General features: G+C 38.0%; 1 protein-coding gene across 1 annotated transcript in view; it reads right to left on the reverse strand.

Annotated features, from left to right (window-relative positions):
• The window catches only part of LOC136863973 (titin), a 982878-nt gene that overhangs the window by 912438 nt on the left and 44280 nt on the right, over nucleotides 1-26160 (reverse strand). Inside the window, exon 5 of the mRNA XM_067140442.2 lies at nucleotides 10787-10978. Coding sequence (XP_066996543.2) covers nucleotides 10787-10978 — 192 coding nt within the window. The remainder of the gene's footprint in view (nucleotides 1-10786; nucleotides 10979-26160) is intronic.

A 26160-nucleotide genomic window follows, 5' to 3' on the forward strand; every position in this document is an offset into this window, starting at 1 on the left:
GAATCGAACTCACGTCCTTCCGGGTGAACCGAGCACGCCTCTACCGTCTTGGCCAGGCAGCCCCTCATCCTTATATAATAGAATAAGAAATGTTGGAAAGTTTCAAGTCAATAAATTATTTTTAATGTTTAATCTTAAGTATCATGTTACCAGTATGCATAACATAAAGTTTCAATCAGCAGCATGTGTAGTAAATAATATTTTCCTCATTATTTCTACAAATAATGAATTATGACTTCTTTCATATCATTATTATTCTGTATGTATGTTAGTAAACAAACAAAGTAAATACTATACAAAACTGAAATGATAGATAAATTGTTCATAGTTAATTAAATTATTTATGAAGAGTTTGGTGAATTTATGTCTTAGGGTTTTAGCACTCATATTTCAAACAAATCACTTTCAGGTTTTTAACATGGTGTTTTATTTGTTACAAACTGAAAATGATTAATGGCCAAAAACTTTAATCCATTGTTGAGTAAAAACAAAAAAAAGTGGGATATTTCATACAGAAGACTCAGGCACAAAGAGGAGGTGGAGTGGGGGTCGGGGTGTGGGCGGGGGAGGAACCAAGTCTTCGGACTAGGGGCCCATACACTCTAAATCCTGCTCTATCCAAAAGCTGTGGCTCAATGGTCATCATAGCAATTACCAATAACTCATTTTAAATATCCCACTTATCATGACATCATTTATATCCAAAATAATCAAGGCACTTAATGACAGACTTCCATGTTAAAATGTTTGTAGACTTAATCTATACTTAAAGCATCAGAGACATGAGTAACTATTTTAAGTGATAACTTGGATGGTCCCTGACCTTCTCTTCCACCCATAATTACTTATCATATTAATCGATCAAAATATAGTATATTACTCCTAACTGACCTAAGCCATTTATATCTCACGAACTGAATTAGAAATAATATTAAATAGACATTAGTTTGACAGGATCTATTAGTATGAGTGTAAGCATAATACTGTAATGGGAAAAGGGGAGGGATTGCAGACAACTATAGTTTCTAATGTCAGAAATGCTGCATACTTTTAGATGTATAGAATTTCATGATACTGATATTTATAAAAGTAGATTAGGTATCCCTCAATGATCATGTCATCAGTGGCGGCGCGTGACTTTCGTCACTGGGGGTTCAACAGAAGAAAAAAATTGCACCCCCCCCCTCCACCTCTCCCGTCGTGGGCCATAACCTCCCAAAATAAGATGATAGAAGTTTTGAAAATGTGATCGAATACGAGAGAAGCAGAAAATACATGCCGATATTTACCACATGCAAAATTAGAAATGTTTCACAATCGACTTACCCTATGTAGACAGCTTATACAAAAAATCCATCCTGCGCTCCTTGAGGGATGCAAATTTATCTATAACTGCTTCGTTGAAGTCCACAGAGTCTCGAACCAAGTCCTTTTCAATTGACAGCATAGCAAGAGCATTAAGTCTATCCTCGGTCATTGTGCTGCGCAAGAAAGTCTTTATTCTTTTCAGGGTTGAGAAGCACCTTTCTGCTTCAGATGTCGTCATGGGAATAGTAATAACTATATTTAAAAGTTTTATGCTTTCACCAAAGACACTCTGCAACTTATTTTCTAAAACAAACTGCAACAAAGTCGTAGCCCCAGAAACAGTTCGAAAATCATTTCTCATGTATAATATTTCAAGTTCGGTTCTCAGTTTCGGTTTGTCGAGAAATGGGTAGGCCTCACACGCTTTGTACAGAAGTGAGTGGGGAAACTGCTTCTCAAAGCTGCCGAAATTTTCAGCTTGAAACAAGTTTGCTGCAAGAAGGTGGTTTGTGAATTGAAACCGTTCCTTTGCTTGAAGAATGACTGTGTCACAAACTTCTTTTGCCGCAACTCGTTTCGAGGTACGCAGCGGCCCTCGTGATACCTTCACTGGCGGGGGCAGTATATCATGTTCATCAGCGATGTGGTCAATTTTATTTTCCCGAACCATTTTTATAGCAGCCTCGAAACCTGAAAGTGCGCCTTTGACTTCCAACGGATCTGAATTTCACTTTTGTAGCTGACTGTATAAAATGTCCACATGAGGCATTATCTGATGGAAAACAGCCAACCAGAACTGAAATAACGGGTGCTCCAATTTTAAACGCAAACCTCTTGCTTGCGATATGGTGTTAGGCTGTCGAGAGGTAGTTTCCAGTTGATCCAGGCATTCGATGAGGGCATCTCTGTTCTCGTAAACTACTTCAACGGTCCTTGATTTAAAATTCCACCTTGTGTTTGTAGCATGAGGTACTCTTCTACCAACTACTTCGGTCAATACACCTGATCGCTGCGGGGAGTTATTAAAAAAGCTGGGGATTTCACTTAAATCTGCAAAAAATATACGAACATCCGTATTCTGGCTTGTCGCTTGTGCCATGACTAAGTTCAAAGAATGGGCATAACAGTGAACATAATGTGCATGCTTAAAATCTTCCCTGATGAGAGCTTGCACTCCTGAATGGCGACCACTCATTACATTCGCCCCATCATAACTTTGTGAAATTAACTTATCTGGGCTATCAACAACATCGCTCAAAGAAGATTTTAAACACTCTGCTATTGTCTTAGCATCATGACTAGCGGGTGAGAGGAAACCCCAAAATCTTTCAACTGGCTTACCGTTGGGAAGAACGTAGCGCAGTACAATAACTAATTGTGCTGTAGTTGATATATCGGTGGTCTCGTCTGCGATTACCGAAATGAAGGGCGCAGTTGTGATTTCTTTCTTTATTTTCTCGCGACAGATTTCAAACATGCACGAAAGCAGTTCATTCTGAATGTCTTTGGAGGTGCCTTTGAAAACAGTAGCTTTGGACAGATGGTCCTTTAATGCAACATAAATTTCAGAACTAAAATTAACGAGGCCTCGGAATATGCCAGGATTCGACGATTCACTTGCTTCGTCATGCCCGCGCAATGCCAACTCAAACGTGCCACAGAACTTTACACAGTCGATAAGTTTTGACAGCACATAACGATTTTTCCATACTTGATCGTTGTGTCTTTCGACAGACTGCCTGTAAGCACAATCAAGTTGCTGCCGGATATCGTGTTTTCCCAGAAGATCGAATTCTAACTGGGCAAGCATATGAGATTTAGAACTTTCGTGTTTCTTTATTTTTTGGGACAAATGTCCTAAATCTACCACTCCGACTTTGGTCCAAGTCCCTTCGCTTTCATCACTCACGAAGCATAAACACGGAAAACAAAACAACCTGTTAGTAACTTCGCACCCACAGATCCACTCAGTTCTTTTGTATATATCCATTCTGAATTTACGCACGATTTCTTTACTTTTACTTTTAGTCTGCCTCGTTATAACAAGATCAGGCATTGGGCGCCCGGCATTCTTAATCTCAAGTTTTCGCTCAAGAGAGAGACAAGAAAAGTTTGTCTTCTTAAGTATCTGGACACTGTTCAAACTCATTATGTAGCTCCTTACCTTTCCGGGGCACAAAGATTGTGGACGTAACTACAACGCACAAAAACACACACACGCACACGGACAAAAGATTGTAACTTCTTTATATCCTAAAAATTAAGTTTCAGAACGGCACAACGGTGCAGAAAAACACTCACACGCTTGCACAGCGTACAATAATGTTACGAATTATGATAATTGCTAAGTACAAACGTTTACAAACACTAGTTTCACACTTGAAAAACACGAGGAAACTATAGGAATGAATGTTCGCACTTTTCACAATGTTGGTAACTTAATTTTAAGAACTAGTGTGAGCTGGTCAATTAGCATTTTCATTGGTATTACCTTCCCGCTACTCTTTGCCTCAATGATTTTTAAGCTATGTTTCTCTCCAAAAAAGTAATTATTCCAAAGAAGGAAAATAAACAGATGTTTAGTAAGTATTGATATATTTGGGACAAGGTATCAATTGGAATTTGGCAATTTAATATGACTTTTGGTAGTAATGATGCTGTTCAACACTAGCGCTAATTATGTGCACTATTCTCTGCTGCCTGGTTAAATTCCTGTAAGGGCAACAGATGGCAGGCACACACTATTACAGTTTTCTTACCCCAACAACACGACTTGCGACAGACTTGAGAGAGAGTGGCATACTGCGCATGCCTACACCACGGATATTCTTTTCTGCGATATCCAGGTCTTGCCTTAATGCTGACAGACTTCCCCCCGCACCTCACTGGTCCCTTCGCCTAAGTACGGACGGAGATGCCGCCTTGTATGGGGGTTCATTCCAGACGAGTCTCCAGCCACAGACTATGCGCAGCTCACATGAATTAAAAGCCAGTACAAGTATATTACGGACAGATGGGCTTAGCACGAGCTTTGAGAATGACAAGGGAATCGTGAAAATTAAGTAGCTGAGTACAATTTGATATAAACTGGAGGTGCATTGCTCCATTGCGCTATACCAGAAACCGCCACTGCATGTCATGTCATGTTTTCTTGTCGATTCTTCCTTTGTCTTCCCTGCTGGTTTCCTGGTTTCACCTAGCACAGGAATATTTCATAAATGGAGTATGTTTTGAGAGTTTAACACTCACATTCTGATACACTAAGTGACAATTATATTTTACTCTTATCAGAAATCTACGAATATAGTCAAGAAAGGAGCCTCTTCTGAAGAGTGCTACAGAGGGCATTTGGGCACTCATTGGGCATCAACATACTGCCGGCTGATCCTCCTAATCTAGTAGTACCTACTGCTAACTAGGGAGAGGTTCAGAAAGTCAAAGTCATCTCCGTACAGGTCATGAAGACCCTTGGAGTAGTGGAAGGTAAAGGCTTCCACTGTCCGTAACCTCACACTTGATGGAGTAGAGTGGTTAGCTCTATGCCCGGCCACCTTTTCCCCCAGGAATTAACCTGGTACTCATTTTTGGTGTAGGCTGAGCAAACCTCAGGGCAATGTGCACCTCTGGAAGTGGAAATCTCTTTTCTTAAATTTTTTGACTTCCTGACGGCGAATCTAACCCATGTCCTTCTGGGTGAACCGAGCATGCCTTTACCACCTCAGTCAGGCAGCCCCTAGAGGTTCAGAAACTAAGTTTGAGTCTCAAACTTCCCTTTGAGTTATGTTTTTGAGATAGGGAGGAAGTACTCCAAGTCATGGTCCCAGTGACCAAAGGTCAAGTTGCTGATCACTCAGCCAGACTTTTGAAAGCATAAGTTTATTAAGGAACAAAGAGAAGTACCGTATTTGTTCGCATATAACTCACCACCACGTACATCTCGCACCAGATTTTTTTACATTCAAAATTGCAGGAAAGAATTCCCGCATATATCTCACATTAATTTCTGATGTTGTCATAAAGACATATGGTACATACATGAAATAAAGTTTTGGTATTCTGTGAACGTGCCTACATTAAATAATGGGACTGTACCAATTGCTGTTACGGTACTTCATACTGACAGTACAACAGGAAGCTGCATTTCTTTCTATCTGCAGAATGGTTGAGGTTAGCTGTTGTAACAAAAAGTACCTAACTCGCAAACCCCCACCCCAAGGCTGCATTCCAGCCAGCCAGTCACACTCAGCCATCATCCCTCTCACTCTTCCATCTTTGTTAAAATGCTTATCGCTACCTGTCTGGCAGAGCTGATCGCATGCACTGGGATTGTTTCCCTGTCCAGGCAGTCAGGTGATATGGTATTAGGTATTGTCAATAAGTACCAGTATTCTGTCTTCATGTTTCATTGTTGTTTCTCAGTTAAGTTTTCTTATGTAAGTCGATCTTTAAGTTATGGAGAAATGTGGGAGATATACGGCTGGGTTTAAACTCAAAGTGCTAGAAACCACCAACCAAATATGAAAGGCATTCAGAGGGCCAAAAACTGGTAAGTTTCCTGAGCTGGAAGACGAGTTGCTTCATTACATTACAGAGTTGAAAAATGATGGCTTTAGTATCTCGTGCGAGATGCTACATTTCAAAGCGCGTGAACTAGCGATTAAAGGAGGAATCAGCTGTTCGGATCTGAAAGTGAGCCAGGGTTGGATCCACAGATTTATGACACGAAAGGGATTGTGTCTGTGAAGGCGAACATCTCTCTGCCAGAGAATGCCAAGCAATTTCAGTGCCAATCATAGATTTTCATTGCCATGTGATAGCAATGCAAAAACAAACACCAAATTACCTCTTATCTCAAATTGGCAATGCATATCAAACCGCGATAAACTTCGACATGCCATGTAACACCACCATCAACAAGAAGGGAGAATTCAGCATGCTTGTATGTACAATTGGGTGTGAAAACCAGCATTGCACTGTCATGCTAGCAATAACCGCAGAAGGAAGAAAATTGCCACCGTACGTTATTTTCAAAAGAAAAACAGTGCCTAAAGCAAAGTTTCATGTATGGGTTCAAGAGAAAGGACGGATGGATACAGCTCTTGTCCAGGACTGGGTCAGTACGGTGTAGGAAGGATGGCCAGGGGCACTGCTTCGACGCCCAGCAATGCTAGTATGGGACAGTTTCCGTGGACACATGGTGGAAGACACGAAGGAACGTCTTCAGGAAATGAAAACTGATCTCGTAATTCCTGGTGGACTCACACATTGTCTACAGCCCTTAGGGAACCTTTATGCTGCAGCTTCGCTACTGGCACATTGCCAAGCCTCGCTGCTCAACGTTAGGCGATGATGAAACAAGCCAATGGATCTCAATCGGTGCTTTTACCCTGCAGCTCGGCTCATAGCTGTGCTGCTCGTTGCTATCCTTGCCACATCGATGGTCTCAAACATGTTTGTTTTTCGAGCCTGGCACATCGCCAGCTACCCTGAAACTTGGACTGAGATTGGTTCTTTCACCCGCTCTCCACTCTTCCTCTCTTCGCACTCTGAGATCACTTGCTGTCGGAACCTGTCTTTGAATGAAATGTGATTTGGAACCAGCAGCATGCGGATCATCATAACAGGTTCAAAGGGGACAAATGGAGTGACGAGATGACGAGTGGCCAGTAGACATCGTTCTCCATCTTATGAGGGATAATGCCCTGTTTTAATCAGATTTAAAAGTGAAGTTTCCATTTTTTTATTATTATTTTTTTAACTACTCTTTTATTCTATTGGCTATGTGTTCATCTATCTTTGTGTACTTTTAATTTGAATTAAATATATGGTTTTACTTCTATGTCAGTGACTTATTCAATTTTATTAAATTTTACACTTTTTAATTTTAATAATAATAATAATGCTATTTGCTTTATGTCCCACTAACTACTTTTACGGTCTTCGGAGAGGCCGAGGTGCCGGAATTTAGTCCCGCAGGAGTTCTTTTATGTGCCAGTAAATCTACCGACACGGGGCTGTCGTATTTGAGCACCTTCAAATACCACCGGACTGAGCCAGGATCGAACCTGCCAAGTTGGGGTTAGAAGGCCAGCGCCTTAACCGTCTGAGCCACTCAGCCTGGCCTTTTTAATTTTAGGGGTAAATAAGGCACTGCGAATTAAATCCACTGATTATTTTAAATTCATAATAATTTTCCTTATTATCATTTTTTTAATGTTAGTCAGTGGGTTAATTATAACTTTTAATCCATTTCGTCTCATCTCGTACCATCAGGGGCCGATGACGCAGATGTTAGCCCACTTTAAAAAACAATCAACAACATCATCATCATCAAACTATGGAATGAATTGGCAAAAGAATGATTATGTCAGCTTTGTTTTTTTTTTAATTCTTGCTATTTAGGGACCTCTATCAGTACAAGCATGTGATTTATATGAAGTACTTCGATTTTCATGGAAAGTTAGACAGTTATTTTTTAAAACTATAATAACATTTGGTTTAGGAGACCTAACTAAAGTCAAAATGGGGTACGCCATAACCCCTTATTTTACATTGTTCAAAAGTACACTATTAAATTATGAAATGAAGCATTGGTAACTTCATTTTTCAATCAACTCCTGCAGTAGAAAAGTACTGAAAAATCCAGGTGAGGTATTTTACACTTTTTATTACACATTCAATACATCAAGTTATTGTAAGATATACTCGCCAACAAAACTGTGACTCACTCACTAAAAAACTCTGAATTTATTCCGCACTTCAAAAGCTTTAGCTGGAGCTGCGTTTTTCCTCCTTGAAGGGGTAGCTCTTGGAAGTACGTCTTTGTAGTCAAAGTGTTCAGACCCTCTATATCTATAATCACATTACGCAAAATACAAACAGCCTTAACTATTAGTTCCACTGTTTTGAAATTTTTACTACAACTGAGAGCTGCCAGCAGCATGAGCAACGGTAGTGGTGCAGGGTGAAAGCTCCATGGCGAGCAGCCTGGCTATAGTCATCAGCGAGGTGCTAGGGCGAGCATCCATGTGCCAGCAGCGAAGCTGCAGCATAAACGTACCCTTGTATATTTCCATCAACAAGCTCTTCAAGGACAATATTCGTAAATTGTACACCAAATGGATGGCAGGAGGGGAGCATGAGCTGATGCCAGCAGGCAAAATAAAAAGGCCGTCAGTTGAACGTGTGTGTGATTGGATTATCTTCCATGGGTTATGGTGTCGACAGACGTTATTGTGAAGAGTTTCTTGAAGATGGGCATCGCAAATGGGTTGGACGGAAGTCAGGATGATGCATTGTGTCCATAATGATGCACGCGAGAATAGCTCGGAGACTGAAGGCAGTGACAATGAATAGGGTAAGTATACCAGTTGTCTTGTTTTAATAGCCTAATCCAAATTTTACATTTTTTTTGGAAATACTACATTTTGCACAGAAAATGTTCACACTTATTATTTGTCAAAAAATTGTGATTTATATGCAAGCAAGTATGGTACCTACCTTATTGTGATATAAAAAGAGTGGTCATGCTCAACACCATTTCTAAGGTTTATGAGAGTAGGGAGGTGTTCAGAAGGTAAGTTTGAATTTCAAACTTCCCTGTGAGTTATGTCTTTGAAATATGGGCCTGGGATAAGATGATGTATAAGTAGAAAACTGTATTAAGTTTAAAGGTTTACCATACAGGTTACTGTACTCTGAGAATAAACATCACGTACCACAAGGATTTCACGGCCAACAGTTTCCTACATCTAGTAAACCTCCTCAATATTATTCATACATTGTGTAGCACCCTATGCTCCCCACTCCTATCTCTATATTTTAATTCATCTGGTACATCCTGCATTTGTGTGGAAATGCCCCAACCCTCATATGAGACATTTTGACAAATAATTCTAAACACAAAATGACCTTCAATTTACTATATAATCATTGCACCTCAAAGAACAGCCATGTGATAATCTCGTAAGGCAGGCAGTGAGTGTTTGGTGGCTAGAGTGCCCTGATGTTGCTCCATGTCTGCGCAGAGCTGACCCTCTCTACTCTCTGCCGCTGTGGCTGTTGTGATGTAAGAATACACGCAATGGGTTGGTGACCTTGCCTCTTCAGCCAATATTATAAACCATTTGAGTGACTTAAATGTTTCTTTGCAAGGCAAAAATGGGTTGATTGGTGCTATCTGGGACAGAATTCAAGCTTTTAAGATGGAACTTTCTCTGTTTGAAAAACATTTACATAAGCAAGATTTTGATGTATCCTTATCTTTAAAACAATTCAACAATAGTTCAGAAATACTGAAGAAATGTCACCTGAATTAAACATCTTTATGATGTCCTTTTCTGTAAATTTCAAACAGCCTCCAGCCAAACTTCAAAGAGAACATACTGATAAGGCTTCAATGTAACACAATTTTGAAACTTAGGCATTACAATATTCCAAGCAGCCACCTTGCATTTTATAAGAACTTGGAACAAAGAGAGTTTCTGCATATCCACACAATGGGATGCAAATTAGTTTCTAGGTTTGGCACTATATTCCTTTGCAAACACACATTCTCAGTTTGAACCTGAATAAGTGAAAACCTAGGTCAAGCTTGTCTGATGTTGCATTGGAAACAGGGTTCATTCTGCTCAAATAATTTTCCCTTATATCACTAAGTAGGTGAAATCAAAGAGATGACAGGTGCCATACTACATGTAGAAAGAAAAGTGAGTTTTATTTTGTTGCATTATTCCTTAAAGGGCCAGCCCTGTGGTGTAGGGGTAGCATGCCTGTCTCTTACCTGGAGGCCCTGGGTTCAATTCCCAGACAGGTCAGGGATTTTTACCTGGACCTGAGGGCTGGTTCGAGCTCCACTCAGCCTACGTGATTAGAATTGAGGAGCTATCTGACGGTGAGATAGCGGCCCCAGTCTAGAAAACCAAGAATAACGGCCGAGGGGATTCATCATGCTGACCAAACGACGACTCGTAATCTACAGGCCTTCGGGCTGAGCAGCGGTCGCTTGGTAGGCCAAGGCCCTTCAAGGACTGTAGTGCCATCGGGTTTGGTTTGGTTTGGTTTTTATTCCTTAAAGGCTGATTTTTAAATTATTGAATTCTTTCTATGTCTAATAAAATATGTCATCCATACACTTCACTCCCATCCATATCTTTCCCACTCACTACTGGTATCTCTCTCCATCAGGGTTCATTCTCAGTCTTGAGAGACTGTGTGCCCTAGGTAAAGCACACAGCTGCCCACTTAGAAAGGCCTGTTGTAAGGTATATACTACCTATGATACATACGCCATTTAGGCTGAGAATTCTTCGATGCCTCTTGGAAAATATTCACATAAAGTGCCAGAAGCTTTCTAGCCAGAGTTGTGGGTTGTAATATTTCATACAGTGCTTTTTTTTCAGGTTCAACAGTGATATAAAACAATGTAAGAGGAAAAACACCCTCATTCAATAGTATCCATGTAACATGAGAAACAGACCTCAGCCACAAGCCGAAAGAATCTCAATGACGTGATGAGCACATTTCTTCTCCTCTCGAGGCGTGTTGCAAAGCTTCTACAGACAAAATCCATGAAGTCTCGTTGTGACTTGAGGTCATCTGGAAGACTAATATTACACTGAGGCAGTGTGTCAATCCTGTGCAAGAGTTCAGCATAGTGGCCATATGTTTCCTGTAAGAGAACATTAATTAAAAATAGTAGGAAAGAATTGGTACTTCAATTTATTTACAATGAAGGATAATTTAATATGAAAAGTGTGGGATTCACAACACTAATTTACATTATTTGGCAGACAAGAACTCCTATTATAGTACATTCTTTGTCAATATAAACAGAAAAATGTAGGAATGGGAGATGGAAAGTTTATTTCACTTTTGAACAAAAAGTGTAAATGAAGTTAGAATGCTATGAGTATAAAATTTCTCTTGCCTGTACAAGAGTTTTGCTGTGATTTGCATAGATATCTGTGGTGTGACTTGTAATAAGTCCTATTATCCATATAATTTTCTCTACACAATATACAGCAGACAAGAGAATAGGTGATAATTGTTTGCAGATTAACGTCTTCTTCTTCTTCTTCTTCTTCTTCTTCTTCTTCTTCTTCTTCTTCTTCTTCAGTTCCCATTACCATTTCTCTCCTGGGTTGCAAGTACCTCCATCATTGCCTGCCTCTCCAATACTTTTTTTCCACTTCTAATATTTCTTCTACCTCTCATACTTTCTTTTCCAAATTCTCCTCTGCTGTACCTATCACCTCTATTGAGGCCTTCCTAGGGCTCTCGTTGGTTTCTCTGTTGATACTTTCTTTGGAACTAGATAATCTCCTATTTGCATTATCTGTCCGTACCATTTCTTGCTTGTTTCTATCCTCTCCTATTTTGAAACTCCAATCCTCTTAATAATCTCGAAAGTGTCGAACATTCTTATATTTGGTGATAGCCACGTGAGGGGAATTGCGGAGAAAATGGTCAATGAAGATATTGCAGCATCGGCAGTCATCTATCCTGGGGCCCCAATGAAGAAGGTATTGGAAAACTCGGAGCAGGCGGCAAGAAATCTTGGAAGTCGTGATGCAGTAGTGATCATCGGCGGGACGAACGACGTAGCTCACAATGACGCTAAGAATGTTACTTCCGAACTTAAATGTACACTAGGTAAGCTGACTCACACTAACATCTTTGTAGTGAACGTGCCCCACAGGCATGATTTGATTAGAGACTCGTGTGTGAACATTGAAGTGGACAAAGTTAATACAGATATGGTTAAAATTTGTAAACATTTTCGTAATACACAGGTAATTGATAGCAGCAGTTTCGAGAGACACTGTTACACAAAGCATGGCCTTCATCTAAACAATTCAGGTAAACGAAAGATAGCAAATATTGTTCTAGATTTTATTAATCATAAGATATGTACTGTAAAAAAGGCAACTCCCTTGAGTTATAATACTGACCAGAAAAACTAGTAGAAAGAGCCAGCTGTACTTCAAGCTGGCTCAGCCAACTAGAAAATGAAACTCAGGAAAGTAAGGAATTTCAAGTTACCCAATTGCAACAGTCAAGTTTTAGGGAGGAAGGGGGTCTGAGATTGCTCTTGGTAAACTGTCAGAGTGTAGTAAATAAACAATTAAAATTCGATACATTGATGGAATCTTATGAGACTGATGTGGTGATAGGAGTGGAATCGTGGTTGAGAGAAGGGGTGGGTAATAGAGAAGTATTTCCAGAAGGGTACACAGTCCATCGTAGAGACCGAGGAAATAAAAAGGGAGGGGGGTGTTTATTCTGGTGAAGGAAACTTATTGTTCACATGAATGGTTTACCGATGAAAGGGATGAAATATTAGGGATAAAATTAATTGGTGATAATATGAAGGAGGTGGGAATTATAGGAACATACAGGCCTGGAAGAGAGGAAAGAGACATGGAAATATTTGAGGAAATAATAGATTATACTCATAAAAACAATAATAATGATGTGGTAATAATTGGGGGAGATCTAAACTTGCCTGAGGCTGAATGCAATGGAGCTGCAAGTGAAGCCCATGAACAGAAACTGGCAAATAAGTTAATTTGGGAGGGAGGATTTACACAAGTAGTACAAGAACCAACTCGTCTCAATAACTTACTAGATGTATTCTTGGTTAAACCATGGGAAATTGTTGATAAAACTGAGGTAGTTGAAGGAATAGGTGACCATAAGGCTGTAATAATGGATGTAGGACTGGTACCAAAAAGGCTTAATAAGAGGGTCACACAAGACAAGAAATTGTACAGAAAAACTAAAGTTGATGAATATGGGACTTACCTTAAATCACAATTCAGTTGTTGGATAAGTGAGGGGAGTAATGTGGATACACTTAGGGCTAAATTTAAAGGAATCGTTTGGGAAGGAGAGAAGAGATTTGTACCTGTCAAGAAGGGTAAAATGACCTCAGACCCTGTTTATTATAGAAGGGAAATAAGAAAATTAAAAAGAAAATGTAGAATAGTAAACAGGAAAATCAAAGTATGTAGGGAGAGTAGAGAAAGTAGAAAACAGCTAATGAGGGAACTGAATAGAGTGAAAATGGAAGCAAAAGAGAATTATATGAATGGCATTCTTCAAGAGCATAATGACCACAAAGGGAAATGGAAAAATCTGTATTCATATATCAGGAATCAAAAAGGAAAAGGAATCCAAATTCCTACAATGGTGGGAGAAGGGGGTGAACACTATTTAACAGATACTGAGAAAGCAAACCTCTTTAGTAGGGAATTCAAAGATTCAGTAGATGATTATCAGGAGTTGGAAACCAAAACAGAAAATACAGAGGGAGAGACACAGAGAGAAACAAGAAGCTTCTTATTCACAAATGAAGATATTTTCAGAGAAATCCAACTGCTTCAGCAAGGAAAAGCAGCAGGAAGTGATCAAATTACTGGGGAGGTGATAAAGACAATGGGATGGTACATAGTGCCTTATTTAAAATTTCTCTTTGATTATGTCATAAATAATAGTGTAATACCAAAGGAATGGAAGGAATCTATAATAATACCAATTTATAAAGGAAAGGGTGATAAAAGGAAACCAGAGAACTACAGACCAATCAGCCTGACCAGTATAGTTTGTAAAATACTGGAGAGTTTAATATCAAAGTACATCAGAGGGATATGTGATGATAAAAATTGGTTCATGAGGAGCCAGTATGGATTTAGAAAGAAATTTTCTTGTGAGGCACAACTGGTGGGATTTCAGCAGGACATATCAGATCAGTTTGATTCAGGAGGCCAGTTAGATTGCATAGCCATAGATCTTTTCAAAGCCTTTGATAGAGTGGAACATGGAATATTATTAAAGAAATTGGAGGGAATAGGATTGGATGTAAGGGTTACACGTTGGGTAAAAACATTTCTAAATTCAAGGGTTCAGAGAGTCAAAGTAGGAATTAACGTATCGCAGGAAGAGAAAGTTTGGAAGGGAATTGCACAGGGTAGTATAATCGGTCCATTACTTTTCTTAATATACATAAATGATTTAGGGAAAAATATAACATCAAAAATAAGATTGTATGCAGATGACATAATTGTTTATAAGGAAATAAATACCATTGAGGATTGTTCAGAATTACAAAGGGACCTTGAAAGTATCCAACAATGGGTTGAAGAAAATAATATGAAGGTTAGTGGAGGCAAATCAACTGTTACAACATTTACAAACAGGAGTTTCAAAACTGAATATGAATATACTTTGGATGGGGTAGTTATCTCAAAAGATGGCAAGTGCAAATACTTAGGTGTGAGATTTGAAAGTAATCTGCACTGGAAGGGTCATGTGGATGACATTGTTGGGAAAGCATACAGATCGTTACATGTCATAATGAGGCTACTTAAAGGATGCAACAAAGAATTAAAAGAGAAAAGTTACTTAAGTATGGCTCGTCCATTATTGGAATATGCAAACAGTGTTTGGGATCCACACCAAGAATACCTAATAAAAGAAATAGATAGTGTGCAGAGGAAAGCAGCAAGATTTGTAACAGGGGATTTCAGGAGAAAGAGTAGTGTATCAGAAATATTAAAGGAACTAGGGTGGGAAACTTTAAGTAAGAGAAGGGAGAAAACTAGACTTATCTATATATATAAAGTAACTTGTCCTGACTGACTGACTGACTGACTGACTGACTGACTGACTGACTGACTGACTGACTGATTCATCATCGCCGAGCCAAAACTACTGGACATAAAGGAATGAAATTTTGAGGATATATTCATATTAAGATGTAGGTGCTCGCTAAGAGAGGATTTTTGGATATTACGTCGCTAAGGGGGTGAAAAGGGGGTGTGAAATTTTAAAATGAGTGTATCTATATCTCAAAACTTTAAAAGTTTACAGATGTGAAAATTGATATTTAGAATCTTCTTTAAAAATAAGGAAACCCGTGTTTTTTTATTTTCAGAAAATCCCAATAGGAGGGGTGAAAAGGGGTGAAAATGGGGAAAATGGGTTGAATGCCCTTAATCAGGATACCAGTAATTATATCTCAGCAACTGAAGATATTACAGACCTGAAAATTGGTACTTTTGATCTCTTTTAAAAATAAAGAAACACGTATTTTTTTTGTTTTTGGAAAATCCAATTAATGGGAGGGTGAAAAGGGGGTGAATTTTTAAAATGAGTGAATCTATATCTCGAAACTTTTAAAGTTTGCAGATGTAAAAATTGGTATTTAGAATCTTCATTAAACATAAAGAAACACGTATTTTTTTGTTTTCAGAAAATCGCAATAGGAGGGGTGAAAAGGGGTGAAAAAGGGGTTGAATGCCTTTGATGAGGCTACTTATATTTCAGAAACTGAAGATATTACAGACCTGAAAATTGGTGTTTGGGATATCCTTTAAAAATAAAGAACACGTATTTTTTTGTTTTTGGAAAATCCAATTAATGGGGGGGGTGAAAAGGGGGTGATTTTTTAAAATGAGTGTATCTATATCTCAAAACTGTTACAGTTTATAGATGTAAAAATTGGTATTTAGAATCTCCTTTAAAAATAAAGAAACACGTATTCTTTTGTTTTCGGAAAATCCCAATAGGAAGGGTGTAAAAGGGTGAATAATGGGTTGAATGCCTTTAATGAGGCTACTTATATTTCAGAACCTGAAGATATTACAGACCTGAAAATTGGTTTTTGGGATCTACTTTAAATGTAAAGAAACACGTATTTTTTCGTTTTGGAAAATACAAATATTGAGGGGTGAAAAGGGGGCTGAATTTTTTAAAATGAATGTGTCTACATCTTAAAACTTTAAAATTTACAGATGTAAAAATTGGTAGTTAGAATCTCCTCTAAAAATAAAGGAACACGTATTTGTTTGTTTCCTGTAAATCCCAATAGGAGGGGTGTGAAAGGGTGAAAAATGGGTTGAATGCCTTTAATGAGGATATATATATATCTCAGAAACGGAAGATATTACAGAACTGAAAATTTGTATATGGGATCTCCTTTAAAAATAAAGAAACACGTATTTTTGTAGTTTTTGGAAAATCCTATTAATGGCGGTTAAACAGAAGTGACAAATTGGGGTGAATTTTTTGAAAGATTATCTTGGAAACGTAAAATGTTACAGACGTAAAAAATGGGTGTTTGGAATCTCCTGTAAATGTAAAGAAACATAGGTGATTTGTTTTTGGAAACTCCACTTAAGGGGAACCCAAAAGGGATGAAATTTTAAAATGAGAATTTTTACAGTATATCTAAAAAAACTTAACATGTTACAGAAGTGAAAAATGGTATTTTTATCTCTATTAAACATAAAGAAACGTGTATTTTTAATTTTCGGCAGTAAAAACTAACGGCGGTGGGGTGTAAAAGGAGGTGAGACCAATTGATTTTACTGTTCTTAATGTACTTATAAGGATCCTCCGTTGCTCAGGCGGCAGCGCGCCGGCCTCTCACAGCTGGGTTCCGTGGTTCAAATCCCGGTCACTTCATGTGACATTCGTGCTGGACAAAACGGAGGCGGGACAGGTTTTTCTCCGGATACTCCGGTTTTCCCTGTCATCATTCATCCCAGCAACACATAATAGTAATAATAATAATAATAATAATAATAATAATGTTCCAGACCGTCGTCAAATGTGCGGACCGCGCTGGAAACGGCTCCTGGACGGGTAATGACTAAGAATGCAGTCCGGCCGCGGGTTCAGTGCTGCCAAGGCACCCAATATGACACCATGCCGGATCTCCTGAAGGATTTTATCCAGATTAAAAATGATTATAGGAAAATACGGTATGGCAAAGATTTACGGACCCAACTAACAGGGAAGAATACCTGAGCCTAGCCCGGGAAGTACGAAAACGATTGCTGGAAAGGAAGATTGAAAAATGGGAGGAAACGTGCCGTAATCTAATAGAAAACGAGTCAGATCGGGAATTTTGGTGGATTCTCGCTGAAAACGTGTCAGATCGCGAATTTCGGCGGATTATATATCTAAAACAATAAGCATTCAATTATAAATTTCAGTATAATACCGTAGCGAAGCACGGGTACCTTGCTAGTAGGATTATATAGAGCCTATACAGGAGAAGAAGCATGGGGAGATATCCGTGAGAGGCTTCAGTTGGAAAATAATTATATCGGCAGGACTGACCACAAATATAAAATTAGAAGGAATTATAGCCGAAGCGATTGGGGTAAATTTTCATTCGTTGGGAAGGGTGTGAAGGAGTGGAGCAGTTTACCAGGGGTAGTATTTGATACTTTTCCAAAATCTGTACATATATTCAAAAAGAGAATAAACAGCAACAGAGAAAATAAATGAAATGTTAGAGGGCATTTGACCAGTGCAGGTTAATGTAAATAAAAAATGTGTATGAATAAATTAATTCCATCCCCTCGTCTAAGGAGTTGGGACAGCCAAAGTAGGGGACTGCCTGTAGGGGTGAAGTACAGTGGGGACTTTGAGGGCCCTGGGACCGCTACGGTAGCTGTGAAGGCCCTTCAGGAACTCTGAAAAGTGGTGGCAAAAGGGGCTCTGGTTAAGACGCAGCAGGTCGTTATGCTACTTAGGTTCCAGAACGGGTAAAAAAAAAAAAAAGTAAATAAATGCAATGTAAATATTAATCTTATACCAGTTGTATAGTATCATTTGAAGTAATTCCACATACTGTATATCAGTTGACTATATTTGTAAGTAGTACAGGAGATATTATAAGTAGAATTTTGTAAACAATGTAAATTTATTAAGGACTAGCAAGATACCCGTGCTTCGCTACGGTATTATACTGAAATTTATAATTAAATGCTTAACGTTTTATATATAATCCTCCGAAATTCGCGATCTGGCTCGTTTTCTGAGAGATTACGGCAAAGTTCCTCACATGTTTCAATCTTTCTTTCCAGCAATCGATTTCGTACTTCGCGAGGTAGGTCCAGGTATTCCACGCGGTCAGTTCGGTCCCTAAATCTTTGCCATCTTTTCCTATCAGCATTTTTAGTATGGATCAAATCCTGAATGAGATCCGGCGTGGTGTCGTCTTGGGTGCCTTGGCGGTACTGAACCCGCGGCTTGACTGTATTCGTAGTCATTACCAGGCCAGGACCCCTTTCCAGCGCGGTCCGCACAATTTGACGACGGTCCAGAACATTATTATTATTATTATCATTAGATGTTCTGGACCCCACAGCAAGATGCAAGACCGCTACTTGGCGGTAAATTACATCTGCTGCCATTGTCATTGCTAACAATGTGACCAGCACCATTGTTGCGCGTAGGCAAGTGTGCGGAATTTCTGGCGATACGAATGACATACCTCCGTGTATTATTGACCTTATTATAGAGGTGAACAATTTGACGGCCAATCTCATTCCTATCGTTTATTTCAAATGTGTTTAAATTTTTATTTATATGCCAGGAGAATCTACTCTAATCTAAGAACGTTCTCCAAAGGAAAATATGGCTGTTGAAAAACAACCCAGGAAAGATTAAAAATGATCGGTTTATGATCAGAATAAGTACATCGCAAGTCTACAGCCTGTTTCCTATCATTCGACAGGATCAGGGATGGAATGAATAAAGCCCCATCTAGCGGCTACAATAGGAATTGTGCCGGCTGCCGAAGCTCCCCTCTGGGGCAATGATCGATGAGTGACAAATGAAATGAAATATTGGACAGTGTTGCTGGAATGAATGATGACAGGGAAAGCCGGAGTATCCGGAGAAAAACCTGTCCCGCCTCCATTTTGTCCAGCACGAATGTCACATGGAGTGACCGGGATTTGATACACGGAACCCAGCTGTGAGAGGCCGGCGCGCTGCCGACTGAGCAACGGAGGCTGCTTATAAGTACATTACGAACAGTAAAATCAATTGGTCTCACCTCCTTTTACACCCCACCGACGTTAAGTTTATTTACCCCACCCTACAAAAAATTAAAAGAAGGCGTGTTTCTTTATGTTTAAAGGAGATTCCAAATACCAATGTTCACGTTTATTACCTTCAGTTTTGAGATATAAGTATCCCCTTAAAAATAATTCACGTTTTTAACTTCCTTCCTCACTCCCCCCCCCCCCCTCCCTCACAAAGTGATATTAAAGCAAAATATACTTGTTCCTTTAATTAATAGTAAAGGATCTTCTAAATACCAATTATCACCACTCTAACCTCTTCAGTTTTTGATTTATGTGTCCTCATGAAAGGAATTCAACTCCTTTTCACTCCCGCCCCCCCCCCCAAGATTGTTTCCCCCCAAAACGCGCTTTTCTTTGTTTTTAAAGGAGATCAAAATACCAATTTTCACGTCTGTAACAACTTTAGTTTTTATTAGATGTATGTATTCTCATACAATTAAGTCAATTAATTTTTTCTATCCTTTAACACTCCAAATCCCCTTCATTGGATTTTCCGAGAATACGTGTTTGTTCACTTTTAAAGCAGATTCCAAAAATAAAATTTCACGTGTGTAACATCTTCATTTTTGAGATATCAGTAGCCTGATTAAAAGAATTCAACACCATTTTCAGTCACTTTTACCCCCACCCCCCACTACCCAAGTTGTATTTCCGAAAACTAAAAATACACTTTTCTTTATTTTTAATTGGATAAAAAATGACCATTTTTCATTTCTGTACATGTTAAGTTTTTTTAGATATACTGTAGAAATTCTCATTTTAAAATTTCACCCCATTTTAGTTCCCCTTAAGTGGAGTTTCCAAAGACAAATCACCTACGTTTCTTTACACTTACAGGAGATTCCAAATACCCACTATTTACGTCTGTAACATTTTACGCTTCTCAGATATTCTGTAGATATAGTCTTTCAAAAAATTCACCCCAATTTGCCACTCCTGTTTAACCGCCATTAATTGAATTTTCCAAAAGCAAAAATATACGTGTTTCTATATTTTTAAAGGAGATCCCATTTACAAATTTTCAGTTCTGTAATATCTTCAGTTTCTGGGATATATGTATCCTCATTAAAGGCATTCAACCCATTATTCACCCTTTTACACCCCTCCTTTTGGGATTTAGAGAAAACAAAGAAATACGTGTTCCTTTATTTTTAAGGGAGATTCTAAACACCAATTTTTACATCTGTAAACGTTTAAAGTTTTAAGATGTAGACACACTCATTTTAAAAATTCACCCCCCTTTTCACCCCCATTATTTGGATTTTCCAAAAACGAAGAAATACCTGTTTCTTTATTTTTAAAGTAGATCCCAAATACCAATTTTCAGGTCTGTAATATATTCAGTTTCTGAGATATATGTATTCTCTTTAAAGGTATTCAACACATTTTTCACCCCCTTTTCACCCCTCCTATTGGGATTTTCCGAAAACAAAAAAATACGTGTTCCTTTATTTTTAATGAAGATTCTAAATACTAATTTTTACATCTCTAAACTTTAAATCTTTTGAGATATAGATGCACTCATTTTAAAAATTCACCCCCCTTTCACCCTCGCATTAATTGGATTTTCCAAAAACAAAAAAATATGTGTTTCTTTATTTTTCACAGCGATCAAAAGTACCAATTTTGAGGTCTGTAATATCTTCAGTTTCTGAGATATAAGTAGCGTATCCGGATTAAAGGCATTCAACCCCTTTTTCACCCTTTTTCACCCCTCCTATTGGGATTGTCTGAAAACAAAAAAATACGTGTTTCCTTATTTTTAAAGAAGATTCTAAATACCAATTTCCACATCTGTAAACTTTTAAAGTTTTGAGATATAGACACACTCATTTTAAAATTTCACCCCCCTTTTCACCCCCTTAGCGACGGAATATCCAAAAATCCTCTCTTAGCGAGCACCTACATCTTAATATGAATCTATGCCCAAAATTTCATTTCTTTATGTCCAGTAGTTTTGGCTCGGCGATGATGAATCAGTCAGTCAGTCAGTCAGTCAGTCAGTCAGGACAAGCTACTTTATATATATAGACTAGCAAGATACCCGTGCTTCGCTACGGTATTGTACTGAAATTTATAATTGAATGCTTATTGTTTTATATATAATCCGCCGAAATTCGCGATTTGACTGGTTATCTGAGAGAATCCACCAAAATTCACGATCTGACACGTTTTCTAATAGATTAAGGCAAGTTTCCTACCATTTTTCAATCTTTCTTTCCAGCAATCGATTTCATACTTCCCGGGCTAGGTCCAGGTATTCCACCCGGTCAGTTGGGTCAATTGGACGGTTAATCTCATTCCTATCGCTTATTTCAAAGGTGTTTAAATTTTTATTTATATGCCAGGAGAATCTACTGTAATCTAAGAACGTTCTCCGAAGGAAAATATGGCTCTTGAAAACGAACCCAGGAAAGATAAAAAATGATCGGTTTATGATCAGAATAAGTACATCAGAAATCTACAGCCTGTTTCCAGTCATTCGACAGGGTCAGGAATGGAATGAATAAAGCCCCATCTGGCGGCGGCAATAGGAATTGTGCCGGCTGTCGAAGCCTGTCACACTCCTCTGGGGCAATGGATAATGAATGACAAATGAAATGAAATGATATTGGACAGTGTTGCTGGAATGAATGATGACAGGGAAAACCGGAGTATCCGGAAAAAACCCTGTCCCGCCTCCGTTTTGTCCAGCACGAATGTCTCATGGAGTGACCGGGATTTGAACCACATAACCCAGCTGTGAGAGGCAGGCGCGCTGCCACCTGAGCAACGGAGGCTCCTTATAAGTACATTATGAACAGTAAAATCAACTATTCTCACCTCCTTTTACACCCCACCGCCGTAAAGTTTATTTACCCCCCCCCCCCCCACACACACAAAAATAACAGAAAGGCATGTTTCTTTATGTTTAAAAGAGATTCCAAACACCAATGTTCACGTCTATTTCCTTCAGTTTTGAGATATAAGTGTCCCCATAAAAATAATTCACTTTTTTCACTTCCTTTCACACTCCTCTCCCCCCCCCCCCCCGAATTGAATTTTCCGGCAAAAACTTTGTTTCTTTAATAGTGAAGGATCTTCTAAATACCAATTATCACGACTCTAACTTCCTCAGATTTTGATTTGTGTGACCTCATGAAAGGAATTCAACTCCTTTTCAAACCCGCCCACCAAGATGATTCCCCCCCCCCCCCCCCGCCAAAAACGCGTTTTCTTTGTTTGTAAAAGAGATCCAAATACCAATTTTCACGTCTGTAACAACTTTAGTTTTTATTAGACGTAAGTATTCTCATACAATTAAGTCAATTAATTTTTCAATTCTATCTACCTCCCCCTCCTTCATTGGATTTTTCGAGAATACGTGTTTCTTTACTTTAAAGCAGAATCCAAATATCAAATTTCACTTCTGTAACATCTTCATTTTTGAGATATCAGAAGCTTAATTAAAATAATGGCATTCAACCCATTATTCACCCTTTTACACCCCTCCTATTGGGATTTTCCGAAAACAAAAAATACATGTTTCTTTATTTTTGAAGGAGGTTTTAAATACCAATTTTTACATCTGTAAACTTTTCAAGTTTTAAGATGTAGATACACTCATTTTAAAAATTCACCCCTCTTTTCACCCCCCATATTTCGATTTTCCAAAAACGAAAAAATACCTATTTCTTTATTTTTAAAGTAGATCCCAAATACCAATTTTCAGGTCTGTAATATCTTCAGGTTCTGAAATAAAAGTAGCCTCATTAATGACATTCAACCCATTTTTCACCCTTTTCCGCATTTCCTGTTGGGATTTTCCGAAAACAAAAATATACGTGTTTCTTTATTTTTAAAGGAGATTCTAAAAACTAATTTTTTATATCTATAAACTTTAAAAGTTTTGTGATATAGGTACAATCATTTTAAATATTCACCCCCTCTCACCCCCCATTAATTGGATTTTCGAAAAACAAAAAAATACGTGTTTCTTTATTTTTAAAGGAGATGCAAAACACCAATTTTCAGGTCTGTAATATATTCAGTTTCTGAGATATAAGTATCCTCATTAAATGCATTCAACCCTTTTTTCACCCCTTTCCACCTTTCCTACAGGGGATTTTCCGAAAACAAAAAAATACGTGTTTCTTTATTTTTAATCAAGTTTCTAAATATCAATTTTTACAACTGTAAACTTTCAAAGTTTTGAGATATAGATACACTGATTTTAAAAATTCACCCCCCTTTTCACACCCCATTAATTGGATTTTCCAAAAACAAAAAAATACGGGTTTGTTTATTTTTAAAAGAGATCAAAAGTACCAATTTTCAGGTCTGTAATACCTTCATTTTTTGAGATATAAGTACTGGTATCCTGATTAAAGGCATTCAACCACTTTTTCACCCTTTTTCACCCCTCCTATTGGGATTTTCTGAAAACAAAAAAATACGTATTTCCTTATTTTTCAAGAAGATTCTAAATATCAATTTTTACATTTGTAAACTTTTAAAGTTTTGAGATATAGATTCACTCATTTTAAAATTTCACCCCCCTTTTCACCCCCTTAGCGACGGAATATCCAAAAATCCTCTCTTAGCGAGCACCTACATCTTAATATGAATATATCCCCAAAATTTCATTTCATTATGTCCAGTAGTTTTGGCTCGGCGATGATGAATCAGTCAGTCAGTCAGTCAGTCAGTCAGGACAAGCTATTTTATATATATAGATGAGCTGTGTGTTTAATAGAAAAAATTGTTAACATAAATTATATAATATTGTATTATAGGAAAATTTTCTTCTCTTGTTAATTTAATATTTAGTGCTTGATAATAATGTATTTTAGTGTACCATTTGCCACCGAGGTAGACACCTCATTTGCAAATAAAGAGATTTTTTGATCTCTTCATTCCTCATCCCATCTTTTCTTGTCTTCCCAACAATACCTCTCAGGAATTTCATCTAAAGCTTCTCAATTTTATTTTATTACTCTGGTATGATAAAATACCCTAGAAAGCAAAAGTGACCATGTTTTATACCTACTTCATTCCAATTCTCATATATGGACTCAAAACATGAACCCTGCACAACAAGGCAAATAGTAAAATCCAGTCAATGGAAATGAAGTTCATCAGAACAATGAACCAAAAGACGAGGAAGGACAAGATTAGAAATGAAGCAAACAGGAAAGAGACTGGCATCAAAGTACCAATTACCAAGTTTTCAGGGAGACGCAGGCTATAACGGTTTCGCCATGTTATGAGGATGGATGGAACGAGAATAGCAAGGAATTACTTTGACAGGGAAGTGAGAGAGGAGAGGCCAGTTGGAAGGCCAAGGAATAGATGGATAGACATTGTGAAATTGGAGGTCAGCAAGAGAAATGCCAAGTGGGAGGACATTCAGGAACAGAAACTACACTTTGACAGGAAGAAGTGGCAAGCACTTGTACACCATACCTGGGAAACTGGAGCTGGAAAATAATGATGAGGAAGAATTCCATCTACAACATCTACAACTACAACTACATTATCATCTCATTCAGGTTTCTTCCTTCTCTCTTTCTTTGACAAATATTACATTCTTTCACGTAACAATAACACGTGTAAACAGTAAACCTAGCAAGCTCCAATTACATTATACACAAATCACATTAATGTACTCATTGTTTGTAATAACTAATAATAACACTTTATATCAAGCATGGCATAGATGATATAAATGGCCTTTGTCTCATGACCAAACAAAGACAGCAGTGAAAGAAATAGCAATAGAAGTACAGGGTGACCAAAAAGTCTGGAATTTATTGATACCAAAAGAAAGTAAATAAAGCTTCACTAATAGTGCCTTTTCTGGTAACGTCAACCTGCCACGATTACAGGCCATCTGACGACAGCTCCTTTTATACCATACACAGGTCTCATGCGGCATCACTGAGATGTTGCTGTCCAGCGCCATCTCTTGGCCTATTTGTGCACTCGTTGTTGGTGTCAATAAAACTCCACATCATGTCAAGCATGTGTGGAAATTTGTAACTGATGAGTTGCTGTCCAGCACCATCTGTTGGTCATTTTGTATATAAACAGAGCACACCACATTACTGGGGCATATCAAGAGCTGCTTCAGCCTAGTGAGCTGTTCTGCTATTGCCAAAATTGTTTAAAAGAGAAAATTTGAAAGCCAATTGTGATAAAATTCATTTTTGGGTCTGTATTGAAAATATTTGTATTAAATAACACTTGTATGTTTTAATATTCATCGACCTATTCAATACAATACAATTTTTTAAAAATTAGGACATTGTCCTTATTAAAATTGTTGACATGAAATTAGTATATTAGATGGTACATGTTTCGCCCATCAATAGCGGCCATCATCAGCCATATTTTCTGCCTTAGAATAGATCAGGTACCTGATTGGAAATAATCTATGAATGCTGTTAAAAACTATGTCGTATAAAATATATTGGAGATTGTTAAACAACTATTACAATATAAAATGTAGTATGCTGTTATTTGACAATATTAGTGATAATATTGGAGTCTAAAACATTTCAGTTGTTTAAGGATTATGACATAATAAAAGATATTACAATGAAGATAAAAATCAGAAAATACATTCCATTTAGTTGTCAAATGGTGTATTGTTAAAAAACTTTTTTATGGAAAGTTAAGCAATGGTAATGGTCGTGGGTTCTTGCAGTTAATAAATGTTGATTTTCATTTATTTGCTTATAGATTTTGAAGAGTTGTTTTTATGGCCTGGTTCCTTTTGAGATGATATTAGTTGGAAATGTTGGTGCTGTAGGCTATATTGAAATCTTTCTAGGCGTCATTAGACCATCTTCTATGATGTGGTAAGAGTTTGTGATGTTGCTGTTGAGCGTGTTGAGCTAAGCGTGTTAGTTGGAAGGGAACGTTGTTGTCATTCGGTGATTAGCTAAAGGTATGATGAGTTCTGTAATTAAAGAGATAATTT

The sequence above is a fragment of the Anabrus simplex genome, chromosome 2 (genome assembly GCF_040414725.1).
Source record: "Anabrus simplex isolate iqAnaSimp1 chromosome 2, ASM4041472v1, whole genome shotgun sequence".
In the NCBI taxonomy this organism is placed as follows: Eukaryota; Metazoa; Arthropoda; class Insecta; order Orthoptera; family Tettigoniidae; genus Anabrus; species Anabrus simplex.